Source organism: Bos taurus, chromosome 7, assembly GCF_002263795.3.
Source record: "Bos taurus isolate L1 Dominette 01449 registration number 42190680 breed Hereford chromosome 7, ARS-UCD2.0, whole genome shotgun sequence".
Classification (NCBI taxonomy): Eukaryota; Metazoa; Chordata; class Mammalia; order Artiodactyla; family Bovidae; genus Bos; species Bos taurus.
In genome coordinates, this window is record NC_037334.1 from 65,681,037 (window position 1) to 65,704,684 (window position 23,648).

The 23,648-nt window shown below is 48.9% G+C and overlaps 1 protein-coding gene and 1 long non-coding RNA gene across 3 annotated transcripts in view; one reads left to right on the forward strand and one right to left on the reverse strand.

Annotated features, from left to right (window-relative positions):
- GALNT10 (polypeptide N-acetylgalactosaminyltransferase 10) overlaps positions 1-22,914 on the forward strand; it is a 226,110-nt gene extending 203,196 nt beyond the window's left edge. Inside the window, exons 8-12 of one of the 2 annotated variants that reach the window (XM_015472331.3) lie at positions 4,551-4,658; positions 10,272-10,493; positions 13,442-13,558; positions 18,217-18,366; positions 18,894-22,914. In XM_015472331.3, coding sequence (XP_015327817.2) covers positions 4,551-4,658; positions 10,272-10,493; positions 13,442-13,558; positions 18,217-18,366; positions 18,894-19,052 — 756 coding nt within the window. In that variant the 3' untranslated portion in view covers positions 19,053-22,914. The remainder of the gene's footprint in view (positions 1-4,550; positions 4,659-10,271; positions 10,494-13,441; positions 13,559-18,216; positions 18,367-18,893) is intronic. The other variant, XM_024995264.2, reaches the window with a different exon arrangement.
- Positions 1,283-8,748, reverse strand: LOC132345778 (uncharacterized). Its single transcript, XR_009495327.1, has 2 exons — positions 8,242-8,748; positions 1,283-1,478 (listed from the first exon to the last, which is right to left on the reverse strand). It is a non-coding gene; the product is annotated as an uncharacterized lncRNA (long non-coding RNA).
- Positions 22,915-23,648: the final 734 nt, after the last annotated feature.

The following is a 23,648-nucleotide window of genomic DNA, read 5'->3' on the forward strand; positions in this document are numbered from 1 at the left end:
TGATGCTTATCACCCAGGTCACGTGGCTGCACTGGTGGCACTGGCATTAGAAAAGAGTGTCTGCTCATACCACCCCCTTGCTGTGGTTCTTGTGGGCCTTGGGTGGCTGCTGTCCTCTGCTGTAAAGGGAGGGAGGTGGGGGGCCTGGAGGTACACAGGTAGGTGCCCTGGGCCAGGAGCTGAACCTGGAGTCCATCTCCCCGGCCCAGAGCAAGTCAGGACATAAGTCGATGCCTCTAACTTTTATCATGTCCCTAGATGGAAAGTCCCCTGCAGTCTCGGGATCCTGCCAGATAACCAGTGACCACCACAGCAGGGTGGTGCTGCTGCGTTAAGATGTGTTCTGAGTGGCCAGAGTGTGGTTTGTTTGGGGTTTTTAGGATTTATTTATTTTAATTTTTGGCTGTGGTGGGTCTTCATTGCTGCGTGTGGCCTTGCTCTAATTATGGCAAGCAGGGGCTACTCATTTCTCTTTGCGAAAGGATGAGAAATACAGTTGCCTTGAAACCATACAGTATTTGCCCTTTCACCCAACACTGTCGGGTTTTTTGTCTTCATATATCCTGTGGCCCGATTTCCCAAATGGAGAAAGTGAAGCTCAAAGAGATGATGTCATTTTTCTGACTTGGTGGCAGAACCTTGGTGGCAGAGCCACGCCATGGAAGTGGCTTCTCTTGCTGCAGAGCACAGGCTGTAGGCATGTGGGCTTCAGTATTTGTAGCACACGGGCTCAGTCGTTTGGGCTCTCGGGCTCTGGCTCAGTAGCTGTAGTGCTCAGTCTTAGTTGTCCTGCAGCACATGGGATCTTCCTGGACCAGGGATCAGACCAGTGTCCCTTGCATTGCAAGGTGGATTCTTAACCACTGGACCACCAGGGAAGCTCCAGAGGGAGTTCTGAGGGGTTGGATGTACCCAGAGCTACTCAGACCGCTCAGGTGCTCCCAGGGAACTCGACAGTTGGCAGCAGCTTTCACTGAACAGGTATGCATCTCTCGGAAGGCAGTTTGCATTCTGACTCAGCTGTCAGTGAGTCAGGTCTAGGGTAGGGAAGCCATCGTCCAAAACCAGGACTCCTCCTGGGCTCCGGATATCCTGGGAATCTGAGGGCATTTTGGCTGCCTCAGACCTCTCAGTAGATCAAGGTCACCCTCAGGAACCTTCAGGCTGATGGCCAGCATGGACAGGGCCAAAGAATCCCGAGGTCACAGCACAGAGAAGGATCTGGAAATCCATCTGCATAAAGGAAGGCTCCTTGCCAGGCAAAGCCGGAGACACAGCCTCGTTAGCTAATGCAAGTTTAATATGGAGTTGAGAGAGCTGGATGCCAGCCTAGTCAACTGCCCAGAAGACATTCAAAATAGAACAGGGGAAGGCATGCCCCACCTGCTCCGTGCTGCTCCGCCTTCCACAAGGCAGGGGCGGCCCAGCGACCCGGCCAGTATCCGCCAGACAAAAGCATCACTTCCACATCAGTCACTCTGTATAAAGGAAGAGTTATTGTTATAGGATGCTGGCGCCTGATCAATATCTCCTGCTTTGAAAATAAACTTCTTGGCTTGGCCTTGACATTAATCTACCATCAGGAGCCCATTATCTCGAGACCAATGTTCTGTTCTATTGACTTGCTCGATTTTTTTTTTCTCCCCCAAGATCAGAATATAATTGCATTTCTCCAAGCAGCATTTCCACTAATTGCAGCCCCATATGCGCCTATCCCCTCATGGGATATGACTACTTCCTTCCCAGGGAGGCTTTCCCTGACAGGTGGGGTAATGCAGCATATCCCATCTGTCTGTCTGATGAGTCCATCCAGTTACCTTGCTTTGGCTTCTGTAGAGTGCACATCACCGTCTGAAAGTCCCTGTATTGGGTATCTGCTGCCACAGGAAAAAATAATCTCAAAGCAGCAGTAGACAGTTATTATCTCAAAGTCTTGGAGGGTCAGGGATTTGGGAGTAGCTAAGTGAGATGGTTCTGCCTGGGTCTGTCACGCAGTTGTGTCAGCCAGGGCTGCGGCCATCTGAAGGCTTGCCTGGGGCTGGAGGATCCACTTCTAAGCTGGCTTATTCACGTGGTGGGCAAGTCAGGACTCTTAGCAGGAGACCTCAGCCCCTCACAACCTATGCCTCTCCACGGGGCTGTTTGAGGGTCCTCATAATGTGGCTGCTGGCTGCCCCAAAGCAAGTGATCCCAGGGAGCAAGGTGGAAGCCACAGTGTCCTTCATGGCCATCGTTTCTGTAGCATCTTGTTGGTTACACAGGTCAGTCTGCATTCGGCTCTTTTGGGAAGGAACTGCCTAAGGGCGCAAATGCTGGGACACAGGGGTCACTGGGGGGCATCTCCAAGGCTGGCCACCACACTCCGCCTCCGTGAGAGCAGGGGCCTTGGCCAGCTTACTCACTGCTGTACGTGCCCAGCACAGTGTTTAACATGTAGCAGGGACTCCACAAATATTAGCCAAATGTATGAACCCATCATTGCAGTATCTCACACCGCTCTGACTAGGTGCCAGGTCTTGTGGTAAGCTCCTCACCCAAAAGACCTCATCCCCTGAGCCTACCTCATTTCATCCTTTACAGATGAGGAAACTGAGCCTCAGAGAAGTTAGGTGCCATCATCCAAGTCACAAAGCTGGATAGTGATTGAGTCAGGATTTGAACCCAGGACCACCAGAAGGGGGTCTGTTTAGGCTGGGCCTCTAAGAGGGTTGACTATACTTGTTAAGAATTCTCATATTTTGCCATCAGACCAGATTCCTACTCAGGGGATCTCTGTGATGCCAGTTACGAAGGGAGACTCAGGAGCAGCACCAGCTCCCACACTGCAGGCAGCAGTGCCCAGCTGCACAGCTTAGCAAGCCAGTCTGCAGGGGAGTCAGGACAGGGAGAAAGGTGACTGCTCAGGATGACCCAGCAAGAGGTTTACAGGCCTAAAAGGTAACTCCAGCAGCCAATCCCAAAGTCAGCAAATACACAGCCTAGTCCCTACCAGCCCAAAGTGCAAAGTGATTATCACAGTCCTTCCCATAGAGCCCTCCATACCCCCTTATAATTCTGACACTTATCCAGAGCTCAGACTCTGGAGTCAGCTCAGTTCAGTTCTGTTCAGTCATTCAGTCATGTCCGACTCTTTGCGACCCCATGGACTGCAGCATGCCAGTCCTCCCTGTCCATCACCAACTCCTGGAGTTTCAGTTCAGTTCAGTTCAGTCGCTCAGTCGTGTCTGACTCTTTGCAACCCCATGGACTGCAGTATGCCAGTCCTCCCTGTCCATCACCAACTCCTGGAGTTTCAGTTCAGTTCAGTTCAGTTCAGTCACTCAGTCATGTCCAACTCTTTGAGACCCCATGAATCGCAGCACGCCAGGCCTCCCTATCCATCACCAACTCCCGGAGTTCACTCAGACTCACGTCCATCGAGTCAGTGATGCCATCCAGCCATCTCATCCTCTGTCGTCCCCTTCTCCTCCTGCTCCCAATCCCTCCCAGCATCAGAGTCTTTTCCAAGGAGTCAACTCTTTGCATGAGGTGGCCCAAGTACTGGAGTTTCAGCTTCAGCATCATTCCTTCCAAAGAAATCCCAGGGCTGATCTCCTTCAGAATGGACTGGTTGGATCTCGTGCAGTCCAAGGGACTCTCAAGAGTCTTCTCCAACACCACAGTTCAAAAGCATCAATTCTTCAGCGCTCAGCCTTCTTCACAGTCCAACTCTCACATCCATACATGACCACAGGAAAAACCATAGCCTTGACTAGATGGACCTTTGTTGGCAAAGTAATGTCTCTGCTTTTGAATATGCTATCTAGGTTGGTCATAACTTTCCTTCCAAGGAGTAAGCATCTTTTAATTTCACGGCGGAGTTTACTTAAACTCATGTCCATTGAGTCAGTGATACCATCCAGCCATCTCATCCTCTGTCGTCCTCTTCTTCTGCCTTCAGTCTTTCCCAACATCAGGGTCTTTTCCAGTGAGTCAGTTCTTCACATCAGGTGGCCCAAGTATTGGAGTTTCAGCTTCAGCATCAGTCCTTCCAATGAATACTCAGGATTTCCTTTAGGATGGACTGGTTGGATCTCCTTGCAGTCCAAGGGACTCTCAAGAGCCTTCTCCAACACCACGGTTCAAAAGCATCAATTCTTCGGCTTTCAGCTTTCTTCAGAGTCAGCTCAAATTGGGTTTAAATTTCTGGCTCTACCATATACTAACCCTGTGACCTCAGAGAGGTTTCTTAGCTTCTCTGAGTCTCAGTTTCTTAATCGGTAAAATGGAGCTCCATTACTACCTAATGTTACATGTTTTCTGATGAGGCTTTAATGAAGCTGTGCATGTGAAGCTCACAGCAGAGTGTTTGGCCTGGAGTCAGCACTCGATGCCCTGAGCTGTTTTTGCTCTTGTCATCACTGTGTTTTCCTACATCCCTGGTTTTGTGAATGGGGGCTTTAGTACACAATCCAAGCTGATGCTTTCTAGGGATGCACGAAGGAATGCTGGCCTTTGAGGAGGCTGTGAACTGGGGGCAGAAATATCACCTCTCACTTCTCATCCCGCAGGTGTGGATGTGTGGAGGTCGCATGGAGGACATTCCCTGCTCCAGGGTGGGCCATATCTACAGGAAGTACGTGCCCTACAAGGTGCCTGCTGGAGTCAGCCTGGCCCGGGTAAGCTGGTAGCTTCCCTAGGGGGTGAGAGGTTGGCCTGTGACCACCAGCAGATCAGAGGCGCCCCATGCCCTAGGCCTAGTGGTCCCCAGTGCTTGCTACATGTGCGGACGTGCGCCGTCCCCACCCTCCAGGGACTTTCCTCACGGTCCAGCGGTTGAGACGCCAAGCTTTCACTGCTAAGGGCATAGCTTCAAGCCCTGGTTGGGTAACTAAAATCTCACAAGCTGCACAGCACAGCCAAAATAAATAAATAAGTGAAAAAAATTTAAAAACTTATTTAAAGCCCTGCTTAATCACTTATTAGCTCTGTAACTTTGAGAGGCTTGCTCTTAGGCTCTATTTACTCCTCTGCTTCAAGGAAACTCATTTTTTCCAACTCTTAGCATGGCCAGAAGAATTAAGGAGATAATTCAGTTTCCCAAAGTGTGACCAGGGAGGTGATTTTAGGTGGTAGACATAGGAACATTTTTATTTCCATGTGTTTAAATTATTGTGGATTAGTGTAGGAAATTCATGATTTCACAGACATTGTGACTTAGGATAAAGCTAAAGTTGGTGCCAAGTTAGACTAGGGGTGATTTAAAGAAACATGTTAGATAAAATTTAATATAGGTAGAGTGGCATGTTTGAGAAAGACAGATGGTACTTAGAGGTTCTCAGGTGGTGCTAGTGATAAAGAACCCACCTGCCAATGCGGAAGACGTAAGAGACATGGGTTCAATCCCCAGGTTGGGGAGATCCCCTGGAGGAGGGCATGGCAACACATTCCAGTATTCTTGCCTGGCGAATCCCCATGGACAGAGGAGCCTGGTGGGCCACAGTTCATAAGGTCACAAAGAGTCAGACACCACTGAAGCAACTGAGCACGCACATGCATGAGATGGTATTTAAAAGGTCTGGGCACAGTGGTGGTTAATAAATGTTAGTGTCCTCTCCTCATCCCCTCTCCATTTTCATGCCAAAAATTCTATGTTAAACTGTTTTATTGCCTTAAAATGGTTTATATCAATCATCACTCTAATTAGTGGCCATTATCTACAAATGGAAATAGCCAGAAATTTTTGTTTTGTATTATTAATATTTCACTAAGCCATAATAATAAATTTTAAAATATTAAGAGTCTTGAAAAAATCAAGATGACTGCAAAAGAATAATGAAAGTTGAGAGGGGGGAGCGGATCTCGGAGGGTAAAGAGCGCCAGGAGGTTTGGGGAATCTGGAATGGTCACAGTATATCTTTGCCTCTTGGAGACCCCCACCCTAATCCTGAAGATCCCTCCTAACAGAGCCCCGCCTTGCCAGCCTGTTTGGCTTCAGTCCACACAGCCTCCTGCCCAGGCCACTGCCTCTCCCTCCCTTGTCACCTGACAATCTGCGATGTGCAGAATTGCAGCCCAGGTCAAAAAAACCCTTGTTCTGCAACTTACAACGAAGACCAAGACCGTCAGAGGGGCAGTAGTCTTCCGGGATGCTGGGCTCGGCCACTATAAGGACCAATGTCGACGGAAAAGAGAGCCAGCAGTGCCCTCTAGTGGTCAAAGATTCCAACGACAACCACACCAGCTATCCCTGCTTGGGACAGCCTGGTCCCATGCAGGTGTGAGTTCTAGTTCTGCAGGAGAGGCAGAAATCATGTTTCCTCTGAAATACTGTTGGCAATTCCAGAAGAAGGTGCCAGGCAGAAAGACCCCAGAGTCTCTCAGTAAGCCCAAGACTGCGACCCTTCCAGCTCCTGGGGACTGTGGGACCATTGAGACACCTCAGACCCCCGAGAAGGACCACTCCCAAACTATCCTTTCCCTGACCAGAGCTGTCATGCCAATATGACTCACCTGGGAAAGACACACCATCACTCCCTGTGTTATGACCCATGGATGAACAAAAACTTCCTGTGAGCCAGGCCTTGTTCAAAGTTGGCATCTTACATATTTACCTTGCTTAGTTCTCACTTGTTTTTAATCCTCGTTTTAGAGATGAGGACAGTGAAATGTAAAGACACAAAGTAACTCGAGCCAGAATTCAAACCCACTTAGGTCTGACTGGTGCCTGACACAGAGTGATTATCATTTAAATAGTGACTGCTATTGTTATTACCCGGAGAAGGCAATGGCACCCCACTCCAGTACTCTTGCCTGGAAAATCACATGGATGGAGGAGTCTGGTAGGCTGCAGTCCATGGGGTCGCTAAGAGTTGGACACGACTGATCGACTTCCCTTTCACTTTTCACTTTCATGCCTTGGAGAAGGAAATGGCAACCCACTCCAGTGTTCTTGCCTGGAGAATCCCAGGGACAGGGGAGCCTGGTGGGCTTCCCGTCTATGGGGTCGCACAGAGTCGGACACGACTGAAGCGACTTAGCAGTAGCATTGTTATTACCAGTATGTGTTGGCATCAGTATTAACAAGGCTGGGAAGTTGATTTCAATGTCATATCTGAATTCTGTGTTTTAACAATCTGCGTGGTGCTGATGTAGGCTGGCAGGACCAGAGGTGCCTCAGTCAAGGTCTCCTAACTTTGTATCACAGTATCTAACTATTTTTGCTTAGTTCCAGATCATAATTTACATGTTTTCTCAGTGTTTTATCAACCAGGTCCTTCTAGAGCATTATCTCCTAGAACATCATATTGATAGATTTGAGAAGAGGTATTGTGAAAGCCCCAAGACAGCCAGATAAAGAGGAAAACCAAAATCTTACTAAAGGTGTACAGATTCGGAAGGACAAAGAGTCAGGCAGCAGTCGAGCAGCAATTCAGGGAGAATGAAGTGGCCACCAGCTTGCCTACCTCAAGAACCAGTAACCAGTCAGTTTGTTCACTAAATTTGCTAAGATCCTTCTCACCTGTGCCTCTGGCCAAGGGGTCTTTGGGAAGGCAGTAACAGAAACCCATTCAAGCCCAATGAAGCAAAAGTTGACTTTTGTTTAGAGACTTATTCCAAGATTCTGGGGCAAAGCTCTGTGATCCAAGCATAAGAAAAGCAAGTGGAGCCTCAGATAGGACTGGAACCCAGAACTAGAAAGGTGTTGTTCAGTCACTAACTCATGTCCGACTCTGCAACCCCATGGACTGTAGCCCGCCAGGCTCCTCTGTCTATGGGATTTCCCAGGCAAGAATATTGGAGTGGGTTGCCATTGCCTTCTCCAAGAGATTTTCCCGACAAGGGATCAAAGGAAGGTGCTCAATCCCTAGGCTGGGAAGATCCCCTGGAGAAGGGAACAGCTACCCACTCCAGTATTCTGGCCTGGAGAATTCCATGGACTACCCTCCATGGGGTCACAAAGAGTCGGACACGACTGAGCAACTTTCACTTTAGCCCACTAAAATCTCAGAGTCTTTTTCATGACTCTAGCAAGGGGAGAAGTAATAGACATAAATGTAAAGGTCCTTACTTTAGTCCAGTAACTGTACCAAAGCTCAAGATCTGGGAGAAATGACTTACTAAAGCCGTCTGGAAAACATAATACTCATTAAAATTGTAATTTAAATATCAGTTAAAATTAGAATATTATTTTATTTGATCCTTTAAAAAGAACACTGGTGAATTTCAGCACCTTTCCTTGGTCAGTTTAGCCATCCTTACCTGTGGTTGGAGAGGAAACCATGATCGTCCCTCATCATCTCTGTGGCTTCAGATAACCAGTGAGCCAGAGGACCTGGGTGGAAGACCAGGAAAAGGAGAGTGTTCACATGTGCTGGCCCCTTTAGGCCTTCAGCTTCCTCTCAACATGGTTGCTTTTTATTGTTGTTATTTTGGGGGTTTTTTTAGTGGAAGGTGGGGGGACTGCACAGCATGGCTTGTGGGATCTTAGTTCCCCAACCAAGGATTGAACATGGGCCCTCAGGAGTGAGAGTGTGGAGTCCTAACCACCAAACTGCCAGGGAACTCCCAGGGCAGTTTTAAATTAAACCCAGCCCCTGCCGTGCAAGGGCCTGGCAGGGATAATAGTGTTTCTGAATTGATTGCTGACCCACTGTCAACCTCTTTAGCACTCAAAAAAAAAATGAGGCAGCAGCAAGAACTTTTGTAGTTTCCTACTCCCAGACTCAGAGCAAGCAAAAGTGAGGAGTTTCAGCTTCAATACCAAGGTTTCCCTTCTCCTTACTCAGCAGTCAGCAAAGTATTTTTGTGTGACCTATGAGGTAAGAATAGTTTTTACATTTTTAAATAGCTTAGGGGAAAAAAATCAAAATAATAATAATATTTTGTGACACGTAAAAAATCAAATTTTAGAGTCCATAAAGTTTGATAGGAACACAACCACACCCATTCATTTATGCAGTGTCTAGGGCTGCTTTATAGCAACATCAGAGCTGAGACCACATGGTTTGCAATGCCTAAAATGTTTACTGTCTGGCCCTTTACAGAAAACATTTGCCAACTGCAGCCTTACCTTCTGCTTCTAGGGCAGTCACTTACACTGAAGTGTGTGTGACTGATGTGCTAACTCACTTTTATTCTTCAGGAGGAAATCTGGATTACAGAAGGGGGAAAATGATATGATAAACCCTAGAGAATAAAATGGGAGGGGAGCGGTATCCTGGCAACAGCCTGGGGTTGGAGGAAGATGTTTAAGAGCAGGGAAGTTCCCCTGAACTCTGATGTTTTGCTCTTCCAAGCCAAGTAAGAGGTTGTCAGCAGGTGGAATCTACACTGTGGGGGTAGTGAGAGATTTTCATCACAGTTACACAGAAGAATTCACTTTTCCTTTCTCTTCCAGTCTACTTATAAACAGGATATTTCCTCACCTCTTGCTGCTTTGACTTGCGAGTAATATGGTTGTCATTCTTTTTATTATCTTTGTGCCTCGTAATAACGTGGCAGCAACCTTAACACCTCAAAGGATTGTTAAAAATGCTAGCTGCTGAGGGAATTTTACCTCCTGGTTGCAAGTTGTAATTCGTTTTTACCAACCAACTTGGGCAGAACTCTTAGTTGAATGTGACAAAAACCCAACTCAAATTGGGTTAAGCAGAAAGCCAAGTTACTGACCCATGTAAATGGAAAGCTCTGTCCTAGTTGTGGCTTCAGACAAGGCTGGATTCTGGAACTAAAAGAATAATGTGTTCCTGGCTCTAACCCTCAGCTCTGCCTCATTCTGGGATGACCTAACCTTGGACGGGGTTTCAAATGGCCCAACACCTCTCCCTGGCGTCTTACCCATCGGATCTTACCAGCAATTCTTCCGGGACTAACGCCTCTTGATTCTGATTGGCTAGACCGAGGTCACATGCTCATTCCTGACCAATCCCTATGTCCCCACTATCTATATTCCCATTGGCCAGGCTGGGTCACATGGCTTTCCATCAGCCATCTAAAATAAAAGGCAGGGGTGGGTCCCCAAATTCAGTGGGAGGCAATCTCCAGGAAGGAAGGGGCACAAGATGGTCAAGAAAACCAGCAGCAGTGTATTTACTCAACCGTAAGCTATAGAGCCCTTAAAATGTTGATTTAAAAAATGGAAATACTGAAGGTTTAAAAACAGTCCGGCTACAGTCCTTAATAGAACATAAAATAAGAAAGGTTGACCTCAACCTCACAGACCCTTTGCACCCCCTGCCCTCCTTGACCCTACGGAGAGCCTGACCCTTGCACCTGCCGGTCTCCTTCAGAACCTGAAGCGAGTGGCGGAGGTGTGGATGGACGAGTACGCAGAGCACATCTACCAGCGCCGTCCGGAGTACCGCCACCTCTCCGCTGGGGACGTGACTGCCCAGAAAAAGCTCCGTAGCTCCCTGAACTGCAAGAGTTTCAAGTGGTTTATGACCAAGATCGCCTGGGATCTGCCCCAATTCTACCCACCCGTGGAGCCCCCGGCTGCAGCCTGGGGTGAGGTGAGTGTGAAGGCTAGGGCCCAACACGTAAGTAGGTCTCAAGTCAAAATGCACGTGCAGGGTCCACAATTTAGAGAAAAAGTGGTGGTAACACAACACTGTAAATCAACTACATTTCAATAAAAATTAATAATAAAAAAAAAAAAAGCTTAGCATCATCTAGAAAGTGCCAGTAGAGGTATAACATATAAAACTTTCTCCTTTCCTTCGCTGGTCTCTCTTAGCCTTGGGGTGGTGGTTTTTGTTTGTTCACTATTTAATGTTACAAGTAGAAAAAAATTAAAACTTTAAATTATTAGCATGAATTTTACTATTCATCTTTATGTTCTGCTGTGCCAGTTTTAAAGGCAAAGAGAACATTCAATTTGTGCACAACTGGTGAAATTTCACAATCCATGTTTCAGACCTCACCCATGCATATGTATTTCTTACCAGAGCTGTAGAAACACAGCACAGAACTAACTCAGCTGTATTTATTACACTTCTTGATAATGTACACATCCTATCAACATCTTACTGATGAGTGAGAAAGAGCTGAAGGAAAAGGAACTCTAGGTTGCCCCCTCCTTCCCCTTGTTTCTGTGCTATTTGCTGCTGAAGTAGTTGGGTCATCCAGGGAATTAACGCAAGAAAGAAAGGACATAGACTTCCCTGTGGGTCCAGTGGTTAAGAATCTGCCTGCCAGTGGCGGGGACTCGGTTTTGATCCCTGGTCTGGGAAGGTTCCACAATTGCAGGGCAACTAAGACCCCGTGACCCAACTACTGCAGCCCAGGCGCCCTAGAGCCTGTGCTCGGCAACAAGAGAAGCCGGCACAGCGAGAGGCCTGCACACCGCAGCGAAGACCCAGTGCAGCCGGAACGAAAGGACACGATAGGGTTTCCCAGTCCCTCCTGTGTCTCGGACACATTCCTTTGTGAAGCTGAAGCCGGTTCTGGTTGGAAAGGAGGGTGTAGCCTCTGGGACAGGCCAGCACCCCCGCTTAGTCACAGCTGTGACACCCTCAGCCCCTACTCGCTTTGAGTGTTGCTGAGTTCCCATGCCTGTGGGGGACCCAGGGACTCTGCTGCAGGGACTCAGAGGTGCTGTGTGTGAGCTCAGCAGAGAGGAACAGCAGGTGCTCATGGAGTCCGTGTCACGTCTGCCCATGTGCATGCTCTGTTATCCCATGAGGTTTCACTTACAGGTCCAAAGGTAAAATAGTAGGACTTTAAGACAGTGACAGCAGAGCTTTAAACCAAACATGGACTCTGAGTAAGGAGCCCTGTGCCGCTGCCCTTCTCACACACCCAAGAAGCTGGTCCCGCTGGAGGAGGCAGATAGTCCATCACCACATCTTGGCTCCTGAGATGGCTGTGGCTTCAACTGTGAACACCTGGATCCAGGGGGTTCACATAACGTCAGTCTCTTTTTGTCCTACTTAACTGTGCTTCCTTGTGTGTTGTCCTCATGCCAAAAGTAGCAAGATAGCTCCCGGAAACCTCAGGCTGAGAGAGCCCCAGCTTGGCCAACCTAGCAGAAAGTAAACACCTCTTTCCCAGTAGAGTCAGCAAAGGTCCAGGATTGAAGTCTTACTCTTAGATCCGCATGAATCACTGTGGCCTTTGGAGAAAGAGGGGACAAGGGTGGGGTGGATGTTCTGGCCACGGGATGGGCCACAGCACCCAGGAGAGAAGTGTGTTGGGCTGCAGACACACTAGGTGTCACTTGTTCAGCCAATTAGAGGGACCTTTCCCCACTAAGCCCTCTGCCTGGCCCCACCTGACACCAGCGAGAGTTTTCTAGATGAGGTGCCTCTTGGTTTCCCTCGTGAAGCTCCTCATTTCTTTGCCACCTCATTGGCTTTCTCCCCCATGTTAGTTCAGGTCCTCCAGGAAGCAGGCACCAAGAGGGGATTAGGCCAGCAAGAGACTTACTGGGGCTTCGCCCGAGAGAAGTGAGCAGGGAGGCAAGGAGAGGCGAGCAAGAGACTTACTGGGGCATTGCCAAGAGACGTGAGCAGGGAGGCAAGAGACCTGAGCAGGGAGGCAAGAGACCTGAGCAGGGAGGCGAGGAGAGCTGCCAGACCAGCAGGCTGCCCTCTGGAAAAGGAGAGGAAAAGGAGAGCAGCGGGGAGTGAGGCTTTGAGGAAGTCTGGCTATGTTAATGAGCAGTCTTCAGGCGAATCACCTGCCAGAGGAGTCTGCCTCCCCAGGGGATGGGCCTGCCTCTCTCGGGCCCTGCTGGAGGCAGCCCAAGGGAGCGTAGCCTCCCCCGACACAGTGCAGCTCACAGCAGCGGGGTGGTGAGACTGCCTGCAGCTGGACACTGGAGCGGGCCTTTCCCCTGCCCACCCCCACACACCCTCCGCCCCTGCATCACACGAGGAGCCATGTCTGTGAGGTTGGAGCTACACGATGTGACGCCGGCATTTAGCACAGTGGCCTGCCTGCCGTCCATGCTGGCTGAGCAGCGCATGCTGAGGCCCCTGCACTCACAGGGCATCCTCCCCTTCCTTACTGAGACTCTGTTCCTCTTTGGAGCCTCCCATTCACCTGCCCCAAGGCCCGAGAGCAAAGACCCTACACCTTTTCTAAAGTGGTCTTCAAGGTATAGCCTTTAAAGCACCTGGAATGAGGATAAAATTTGATTCCTGGACCTGCTGGGTCAAATTCTCTGGGAGAGGAGGCAGGAGTCCTCCTGTTCACACCCCCTCCCCTCCAGGACCCAGCCCCACCCCAGGACTCTACACGCTCTAATTCAAAGCAAGGTTGAGTGGAGCTGCTCTCTGTGTTCCCTTATTAACAGGTTCTGTCCTGCCCACCAGTCCAGGACGAACTTCATTAGGAGAATTCAGAGCTCAGCCCACTGACATCCTCTACCTTGCCTCCTTCCTCCCGCCCCAGCAGGGGCCCCACTGGATATCTCCAAGCACCTCACTGGTCCTGTCTTTGCTTCTTTCACATCCAGATCCGCAATGTGGGCACAGGGCTGTGCGCAGACACGAAGCACGGGGCCCTGGGCTCCCCACTGAGGCTGGAAAGCTGCATCCGGGGCCGCGGGGAGGCTGCCTGGAACAACATGCAGGTAGGGGCTGCTCCTCGGACCGGCCACCAGGTTCCCTGTGCTGACATAAGCCTGCAGTGCTCACGTGGTCAGGGCTGGCAGGGAGAGGCCCAGGCAATGATGAGTGACGGGTCAGCCCAAGGGACGTGTTATAAGAGCCTACTGGATACTTTGGAAAGAGGAATCCTGCACATCAGTCTGGACTGTTGGTTACAAGTGACAGATACTCGGCCCAAATGGCTGTCAACAGAGTTTCTGGCTCATGTCACTGAAGTCTAGATGATGTCATCAGGGTCTCTCCAGGGCCCCAGCTCTGCTTCCCTCTCTCTTGGCTTCATTCTTAGGCTGACTGTCTCCCCAAGTGGTGGCAGAGGTTACCACCAGCAGCTCTAGGCAGCCAGCCACCCGGTGAAAAGGCATGTCCCTTCCAAGAGTTCCAGAAAAGCCCTGGGGCTCTCACATGCTGGGTTTCCTGAGCCAGCGATGATGGAGGTATGACACAGTCCTCTTAGTGACCTAGGTCATGGGCCCCTCCTGGGGCCTAGGGTATGGTTGTCCTCACTCGAAAGATAGGGTGACATAGGAGAGAGGGTTGGTCCCCAAGGGATCTCCCAAAGGGTATAATCCGAAGAGTGAGGCGTGCAAGCCCACCATGTAGGACATGCCTCTCGCAGGAAACTGCACAAGCTTCCCCTGGTCCCTCCCAGATTCACTTCATTGTTAAGTCACACAGCATCTGTTAAATCTTGGTTCGAAGACACGTGGTTTATAGTCTCCCTGCTGTGGATTTTCTGGCATTTGGAAAGTGAACACTGATGTAAGCCTATAACGCGGGTCCTCTGTAAAAACAGAACTCTGGAGGGCTGCGCGGTGTACACACTGAGAATGCACAGCACCACCTCCTGGCGGGCATGGTGCCAGCCTCCGGAATGTGTGATGCCCTCCCGCATCCTTTCTGGAAAACCATTCTTACTAGATAATGGCTGTCACTGACTAAGGGCTTCCCAGGTGGCGCTAGTGGTAAAGAATCTGCCTGCCAATCCAGGAGATGCAAGAGACTCAGGGTCAGGAAGATTCCCTGGAGGAGGGCATGACAACCCACTCCAGTATTCTTGCCTGGAGAATACCATGGACAGAGGAGCCTGACGGGACAGTCCAAGGAGTCGCAACAAGTCGGACACAACTGAGCAAGTATGCCCACATGTTCATCAGTTAATTCTTCTGAATTCTCCACAGCCTTGTATGGCTGCTCCTTGATCCTGGGGCTGCAAGAGAGACCAGGAGAAATACAGGGCCTGGATAGAACAGGCCTAGGCAGCTCAGCTTCAGAACAGCTCCCCTTGCGGTGGAGAGTCCACATGAAGACCGGATTCACTCAGACTAACTGCAAAATGTGCCTGGGGTGTGGGTGTGCCGGCCTCCACCGTGAGGCGGGGAGCATAGCAGCCCAGTTGCCCCACTGGGATCTGTTGTCTCATGGAGCCCACAGCCATTCTGAGTGATGAGCTCTAGTGAGCCCGAAAAGGAAGAAATGCAAGTCTAAGCTACAGCTCCTGACCTGGAGGAGGCCTGGAAAGTTAATATTCAGGGAGCAGTAACTGGCTAACCCCACCACCACCGCCACTGCAACGCGCACCTCTGGCCAAGATGGAATAACAGGGACTGGGTTTACCCTTCTACGGAAAGCATCCAAAGAAATGGACAAAATATGTGAAACAACTGTTTTCAGGAGAGCCGATGTCAACCCTTGAAAGACAGTGACCCTTGGAAGACAGGGAGCCAACAGGCATGATGGTTGTCCTGGCTTCCTTCCTTGAGAGAGTTCCCAGTCCACAAGTCAGGGAGGGAGAAGCCCCGGGGAGCCAGGCACACGCCCTGAGTTGAGGAGGCAGCGCAGAGACTGCAGGAGGTCAAGGTGGCTAGAATTCACAAAATGGAATCCTGGAGGTTTGGAGAGAGCCAGACATGGATAATGTCTGGGATTTACAGAGGGCCTCCCTGCATATTCAGCAGAGTACTGATGTATGTGAGGAAACTCCTGGGGCTGGACAAAGAACCACCTGAGAGGATTCATATGGAAAAATGGACGGGACAGAATAGCCAAAAAAATTTTCAAAAGAAGTACAAAGTTAAAGGACTGATTTCAACATATATTGTTAAAGTGTCACTGATTAAAGCAGTGCCATATTGACATAAAGAGAATAGAGACTCCAAAAATAGATCCCTGCATATGTGGACAGCACGCTTAAAGACATTCAAGGGAAATTAATTCAGTGCAAAAGTATAATATTTTCAACAAATAGGGCATATCCATGTGCAAAAACATTTTTTTCAATAAATACATTATACTACATATAAAAATTAACTCAAAATGGGTCATTGACTTAAACATAAAACTGAAACCAAAATACTTTGGAAGAAAACACAGGCAAAAGTGTTTGACCTTGGTAACCCAAGCAATGATTTCTTAGATACAACACCAAAAGAGAATTAATGAAACGGAAAAATTGATAGATTGGACTTCTTCAAAATGAGAAAATTCTGTTTTTAAAAAACACCGTTGAGAAAATAGGAAGACGAGCCACAGACTAAGAGAACGTGTTTACAAAGCATATATCTGATAACAACGTTAAATGTTTGTGAGTGAGTGAGAGTCACTCAGTCATGTCTGACTCTTTGCAAACCCATGGACTATACAGTCCATGGAATTCTCTAGGCCAGAATACTGGAGTAGGTAGCCAATCCCTTCTCCAGGAGATCTTCCCAACTGAGGGTTAGAACCCAGGTCTCCCACATTGCAGGCTTCTGTACCAATTGAGCCACCAGGGAAATGTTTAGAGTATAAAATTTCTCAAAACTCAGTAAGAAAATAAGCAATGCAATTTAAAAATGGGCAAAAGATGTGTAGAGATTTTAGTGAAGAAGTTGTATTGGTCAGCAAAGAAGCAAATCAAAAATGCTTAACTTCATAGTTATTAGATAAGTGGAAATTAAAATTATAACCTATTAGAAAGACCAACCATACCATGGGTTGGCAAGCATGTAGATGAATTGGAACCATACACTGGTACAACCACTTTGGAAAACAGTTGGGCAGTTTCTTGGAAAGTTACACATGGATGTATCTTATGATCCAGCCATCCCTCTTCAAGGGGTTCATCCAAGAGAAAAGAAATTATGTCCATGTCCATACAATGGCTTGTACACACGTGTTCATAGCAGCTCTAAGACTCTTGAGAATCCCTTGGACTGCAAGGAGATCCAACCAGTCCATCCTAAAGGAGATCAGTCCGAGTGTTCATTGGAAGGACTGATGTTGAAGCTGAAGCTCCAATACTTTGGCTGCCTGATTCGAAGAGCTGACTCCTTTGAAAAGACCCTGATACTGGGAAAGATTGAAGGCAGGAGGAGAAGGGGACGACAGAGGATGAGATGGTTGGATGGCATCACTGACTCAATGGACATGAGTTTGGGTAAACTCCAGGAGTTGGTGATGGACAGGGAGGCCTGGCGTGCTGTGATCCACGGGGTCACCAAGAGTCGGACAATGACTGAACTGAACTATTTGAAAACACCAAAACTAGAAACAACCCACATGTTCAGCAACAGGTATATCAAGTACCATGCAGTGAATAGCTCGGCAATAAGAAGGAATGAACTGTTGATAAATGCTGTTGTTATAACGTGATTAAATCTCAACAGAATTGTGTTGAGTGAAAGAAAGAAAAAAAAAAGGATCCATACTGTCTGATTCTTTTTATATAAAATTCTAGAAATTGTGAGTGCCTCTTTCTTAAAAAACAAAGGAGTTTCCTAGGGGCATGGGGAGGGATAGAAGGAAAAGATCACAGAAGGCAGGAGGGTACCTTTGGGGTGATGGATATGTTCACTGCCTTGATGACAGTGATGATGGTGGTGGTTACACAGGTATAAGCTATGTCAAAATGTCTCACGCTGTGCACTTAAAATGTGTGCAGTTTATTGCACGCCAATCATTCAGTAAAGCTCCTGGGGAAAAAAAGTTTATCAGCCTATATAATATGTGAACCTGGTTTGGATCTTAATTCAAACAGACTGACTCTGAAAAGAAATGTGTAAGGCAATCTGAAAACATATGAACTTGAATGAACTTGAGCTGTTTGATGACACTGAGAACCTTGTGGTAGCTTTTCACTATTATCAGGGCACTTACTGAAGTCATGACACCTGACATGGTAGGGTGTCCAGAATTTGCTTCAAAAGAATGTGGGGATGGGGGATATGGTGCAGGGGCAGCTCTAAAAAGACTCGCTGTGATTTAGTAATCATTGAAGCTGGGTCATTGGGACAGGTGTCATCAATATAGTTTTTATATATAATATTTTTTATTTAACCCTAAATATCAAAATTATCGTTTCAACATGTAATTGAAGGTATTTTTTCCTTTAAATGCAGCTTTATTTTGGGGTGAGACTACCTTTTGCTTTAACCAATGAAAATCTAGCAGTTGTTACTTGCTGTAAGTGTAAAATAGACACTGAATTTTGGAGACATGGTTTAAAAAAAAAAAGAGGATAAACACTTTTATATCAGTATACAGTTTTCTGAACCCCTGTGTTTAAAATTTCCTGTAATTGGAAAGAAAGAGACACCCCTAGCTTTGCTTTGCTGTCCATGTCATGGCATCCCTGTGCGTGCAGGTGTTCACCTTCACCTGGAGAGAAGACATCCGGCCCGGAGACCCCCAGCACACCAAGAAGTTCTGCTTTGATGCCGTCTCGCACACCAGCCCCGTCACCCTCTACGACTGCCACAGCATGAAGGGCAACCAGCTGTGGAAGTACCGCAAAGTAAGACGGGGTGTAGAGCGGGATGGACAGGGGAGCCTGCTTTATTTAAAAAAAAACAAAGTGCCTCCCCTCTTCTCTCCAGAGCCCCCTCCCTCATGCATTTGTTACACAAACCTCCCTGACTCTCCTGTCATCAAGAGAAATCAGAAATCCAGCTTTAGTATCTTTTTTTTAATTTTTCTATTATTTTTAATTTTTTTTTTAATTCAGCTTTAGAATCTTAAATGTTGGCAACTGAGTCTTTTTTTTTTTTAAACCACCTTGAGAGCAAATGAAATTTGACTGGAGATAGGCATGATTAGGGTCCCAGCCCAGAAGTGGCATACATCAGTTTTGTCCTCATCCCAGCGGGCACTGCTCAGGCACGTGGCAAGGCCAGCCTCAAGCGAGGTGGGCAGTGTCCACTGTGTGGTGGGGAGGAGAGCCAGGCAGGCCTGCGAGCCCCAGCCCCGTCCCCTCGCTGGTATCGCTGCTGCCTGGGCTCATTTCCCTGTCATGGCCCAGCTGACCACCTGCCTGTTCCACAGGACCAGACCCTATACCACCCCGTCAGCGGCAGTTGCATGGACTGCAGTGAAAGTGACCACAGGATCTTCATGAACACCTGCAACCCCTCTTCTCCCACCCAGCAGTGGCTGTTTGAACACACCAACTCCACAGTCTTGGAAAAATTCAATAGCAACTGAGCCCTCATGTTCCTGCAGTGAGCCTGGCGGGGTCCCCTCCAGCACTCCCTGCAGCCTCCCTCTCCAGAGGAAGGCAGGGCTCCCAGGGCTCCCCCATTCTGTACAAGGTGCTGGCCAGCCAGGTCAAGGCAGAGGGGGCTCTTGAAGCTGGCCTGGGTGTCTGCCCAGCCCTGCAGGCCCCAAATGGTGGCAGCATGGAGAACAGACCCTACAAGAGGCCCCACTCCAGAGCAGAGCCCGCTGCACCCCTGGCGGCGGCATGGAAACCCAGGAGAGCCTTTTCACCCCATCACCACGTTCCCTTGAGCGGTACGTGGGAGGAATGCCAGGGTAGCCCTCGGCCACCCAAAACAGAGTCCTCCAAGCCTGCCTGACCTTCAGCTGGCTCGTCCATGATGGTCCTTTAGCGAGAGAGAGAGGCAAGTTGTGTCTGTAGGCGCCAACTTTAAGCAGCAGTGCCACACTCATCAGCAACAGAAGGGCAAGAGTCTCTCTCGGGGCCGTTGGTTTCAGCCTTTTCATTTTGGCCCCAGCTTGGGATAACTGCAGTTACTCCCCGGCATCTATTCTCTGTCATGACCCAAGGAGATGCAGTTAGAAGCCGTGCCTGGGGCCCTCCGAGTGTTCAGTACTGACCACCGGCCAACTGTCAGGCCTGAGGCGGAAGTGTGGTCCTCCTTGGCTACCGTGGACAGCCCAGGTGTCTCCCCTGGCTCTCGGGGTGCTCAAGATGCCCATATCAGTGCTCTCCAGGCTCAAGGACAGTCCGGCCACCAGCTCTTCAGGACTGGGTTTCAGATGGCCTTGAGTCTGTGGCGCAGGCATAGTAGGAGACCTCCAAACTAGAAATTCTGCTTGAATTTCCCCTATCAGCGCTTCCGTCTCTCTCTCTCCCTTCTTCTCCCTCCCTCGGGCAGCTGCTTGTCTCAACAGAAGAGCAGAGGTGTGACGTGCTGGCCTCACAAAGTCCGGAGGCCGCCAAGGTGGACCGCGGGCAGGTTGCCTAGCCCCGACTCATTGTGGTTCTGGTTCTCATATGGAATTCTAGAATTTTTAAAGAACTCTGTACTTGGGTCACAAACTAGAGTACCACATAGGATTCTGGTATTCTAGCATCCAATATGGATTTCTGGAATGCTGTGATTGAAGGAGCCAGTCAACTGTAAAACCTTCAAGGCAGCCCCTAGCCTAGAAACAATCTGTGAAGTCCAAGGTTGGTGGTGTTGGGGGACGGGTGGGGGAACCCAGGTCCACCCGCTCATACCAGGCACTGGGTGTGACACAGTCCTCAGCCCAGGCCGGAAGCTGTGCCACCCCCACCACGGCCACGGCTGCAGTGAACACCCCAGCATCCCACAAGCAGATATGCAGTCCGCTCCATGATGCCCTCTGTGTTTACCTTTTGCTTTGTTAATTATGTGTCAGACTCCCAGAGGGCTTCCAAACTAATAGGAAGTGTTTCTCTAACCAGCCTGCCACCCACTGATTCAGAAATGGAAATCGCAGTCTACAGCCCGTTGCGCCCACCAGCTAGCCCAGGAAGTCTTTCAAATCGGTGTTCCAATTAGAGCCGAGCCTCTCGATTGTGTTATTTACCAGTGAAATAACTGAGACATAAATCTGGGAGCAGAGCCACGGATCTGCCTTTGAGATGCTGGCTGATCTCATCAGTTACCTGGGGAGGGAAGTGAACTCTCCCAGCCACCACCACCCCGATGAAGCATGCAGCGGGCAAAGCGTCGCCTCCACCTTCTGCCTCAGCACAGCTCCCACTCTGGCCACCTGTCTGCAGGAGAGGCAGCCCCATGCTTACAGAGCTTGCTTGTCCATCCCTGGTGTCTTTTCCCAGTGAGTGCTATACCTTTTAGCAGTGGCCCTCTTTAGGAAGGAGTCAAAAGATGCGGCCCCTTCCAGAATCCAGGAAAGCAAGAGTGTTGTACTTTGGGAGAATTGAGGTAGGATTCATCATCAGAAAGTAATGCAGCGTTATTAAAATGAAAACTGTGCCTTTTAAAAAGAAAAACATGCAAACGTACAGCCAATCCCTAAACTTGAATCATTTCCTAGTGCCTTGCTAGATGTAAAGGGGCAGGGTTGGGGGGGAGGGGGACGTTTTTGGTGATGTGTGCAATCCCTGTTGGATGAGTGTGTGTTTCCTAATGTCTGATTTCAAGCAGGAGGCGTTGGGCCTAGAGCAGGATCTGAAACAGCAATGCCCCCCAAGGGCCAGAGGGCCAGGTGTTATTCCATTCAGTGAGAGTAACACCCTGAATTTAAAGGGCAGCTGGATGGCTCTTTTAATCCATGGCCAAGAAGGGTCTCAGCCACCCCTGGGAGAGGGGCCTGTTTGGAAGCCACGGCTGCAGCCCCCATCCCACCCCCAGCGATTAGCTTTGCAATAGGTCCCACTCCAGCAGGTGACAGTGTTCTCGGCAAGACCAGGGCGCACGTGGAAAGCAGCAGCAGCGGCAAGCAGTCTTCATGTGTCCACTTTTCTGTCCTTTGGTTCTCCTTTTGAGGCTGGTTTTGCACCCTCAACAAAGGATGGGCAGATCCTCTGGGCACTCTGACATTTGCAATTGCTGAACCCACATCTGTGGGTGCCAAGACTTGACATAGCCTGTAATCAGGGAAGGAGGGAGAGAAATCCATTAACAGACCAACCAATCGCCATTCACTGTTTTGTCTTCATTTTGGAAAGCTATATGTCTCAAGGATCCATGAGACTGTGGAGGTGCTGTCAGCCAGGTGATGGGTGAGAATGTGGACCCCTTCTCCTCTAAAGCCTTTCTTCTGAGCATAAGGTCACAAAACGGTGTGGCTACAAAGTATCACACCTGCGTGGCCCCAGCAGCCTTTCCAAAGGGGAACTACAGGAACATTTCAGAATGCAAAGAGCATCTTCCCAGTAGGTTCAAGGCCATGGAGGAGATGCTAAGTGTGCGGGCATGTGTGAGAAAAGCCATTCCACCTTGTGCTTCCAGCTGGAGCTTTCAACTTTTAAAACCATCCAGGAGCTATCAGTTCCCCATTTTTGGAAGAAATAACTCAGAGTCAGAAGGGAGTACATCCACAGAAGAGATCTGATGGGGGATGCAACCTCAGGACCTAGGGAGAAAGAATGATTCTTTTTGGAGATGTAGAATATGGATTCCCAAAGTCCACATTATATTCACCACCTGTCGAATTTCTCTTTCTCTTTAAGAAATAGGTGATGTCGTTGAAGATGGCTCCATATTTTTGTGTATGCATCTCTATATTTGTAATCTCTGAAGTTTCAAAGGAGCGGCAAAGCACTTTACAGAAGTAACTGAGAAATCCGGACACCTTGCTTCAGAGATCCCTTGTTTGCACAGATTGGGTGATCTCTGTCATTCTTAGGAGGCAATGCAACTTTGATTAAGTTTTCTGACGATTTCTAAGTATGAGAGAAGGGCAAGGAGTGGGTCCTGTCCTGGAATTCTTTTCTGCTTTCAACTGATGCTTTTTTTGAAAATTCGAGTAATACTTTAGTTCTAACTGGATCTTGTGCCAAAGCCCACTGTCACCTCTGGGGTGGGAGTTGCACCTACATTCCAAGCGACAAGGTCCTTTTTTAACATTTGCTCCCAAAATGGCTTTGATTCAGATGTGCCGGCCCACAGGGCTGGGTTCCTGCTGTGTTTCAGACTTGAAGGAGGATCCCAGAGGGATTACACACAGGGAATATCTGAGAGGTCAGATGTGGGATTCCATAGAGAAAGCTTGAGACCGCCAGCCTCTCATCTCCTGCCTGGAAAAGTGAGCCTTTGTGAAGACCTGACTTACCATGTACAACTGTGATTGTGACTGTTGTTGAGTAAACCTCCAGACTTTTCTCTAACGTGGTCTCTGGCTAATTCCTTGTCTGCGCCTTTCTCCAGTCCTTTGCTCCCTGTGTATTCATTGAGCACCCACCCACTCGGTGCCTCCGCTGGGTCCTGGATAAATTCCCTACAGCCATCATTCTAAGGAGGAAGGTGGACCGCAGACAGCTCACCACGATGATTTCAGGTGTGAATAGGGCCGTGGAGGTTATAAAACAAGGTATTCTAGAGACTGGGGTGGGGATCAACATGAAGCAGGGTAGTCAGGGAATGCCTCTATGAGAGCTGAATGACAAGAAGAAGGGAGTATGAGCCAAAAGGCAGTTTCAGATCAGATTAGATCAGTCGCTCAGTCGTGTCCGACTCTTTGCGACCCTATGAATCACAGCACGCCAGGCCTCCCTGTCCATCACCAGCTCTCAGAGTTCACTCACACTCACGTCCATCGAGTCAGTGATGCCATCCAGCCATCTCATCCTCTGTCGTCCCCTTCTCCTCTTGCCCCCAATCCCTCCCAGCATCAGAGTCTTTTCCAATGACTCAACTCTTCGCATGAGGTGGCCAAAGTACTGGAGTTTCAGCTTTAGCATCATTCCTTCCAAAGAAATCCCAGGGCTGATCTCCTTCAGAATGGACTGGTTGGATCTCCTTGCAGTCCAGGGGACTCTGAAGAGTCTTCTCCAACACCACAGTTCAAAAGCATCAATTCTTCGGCGCTCAGCCTTCTTCACAGTCCAACTCTCACATCCAT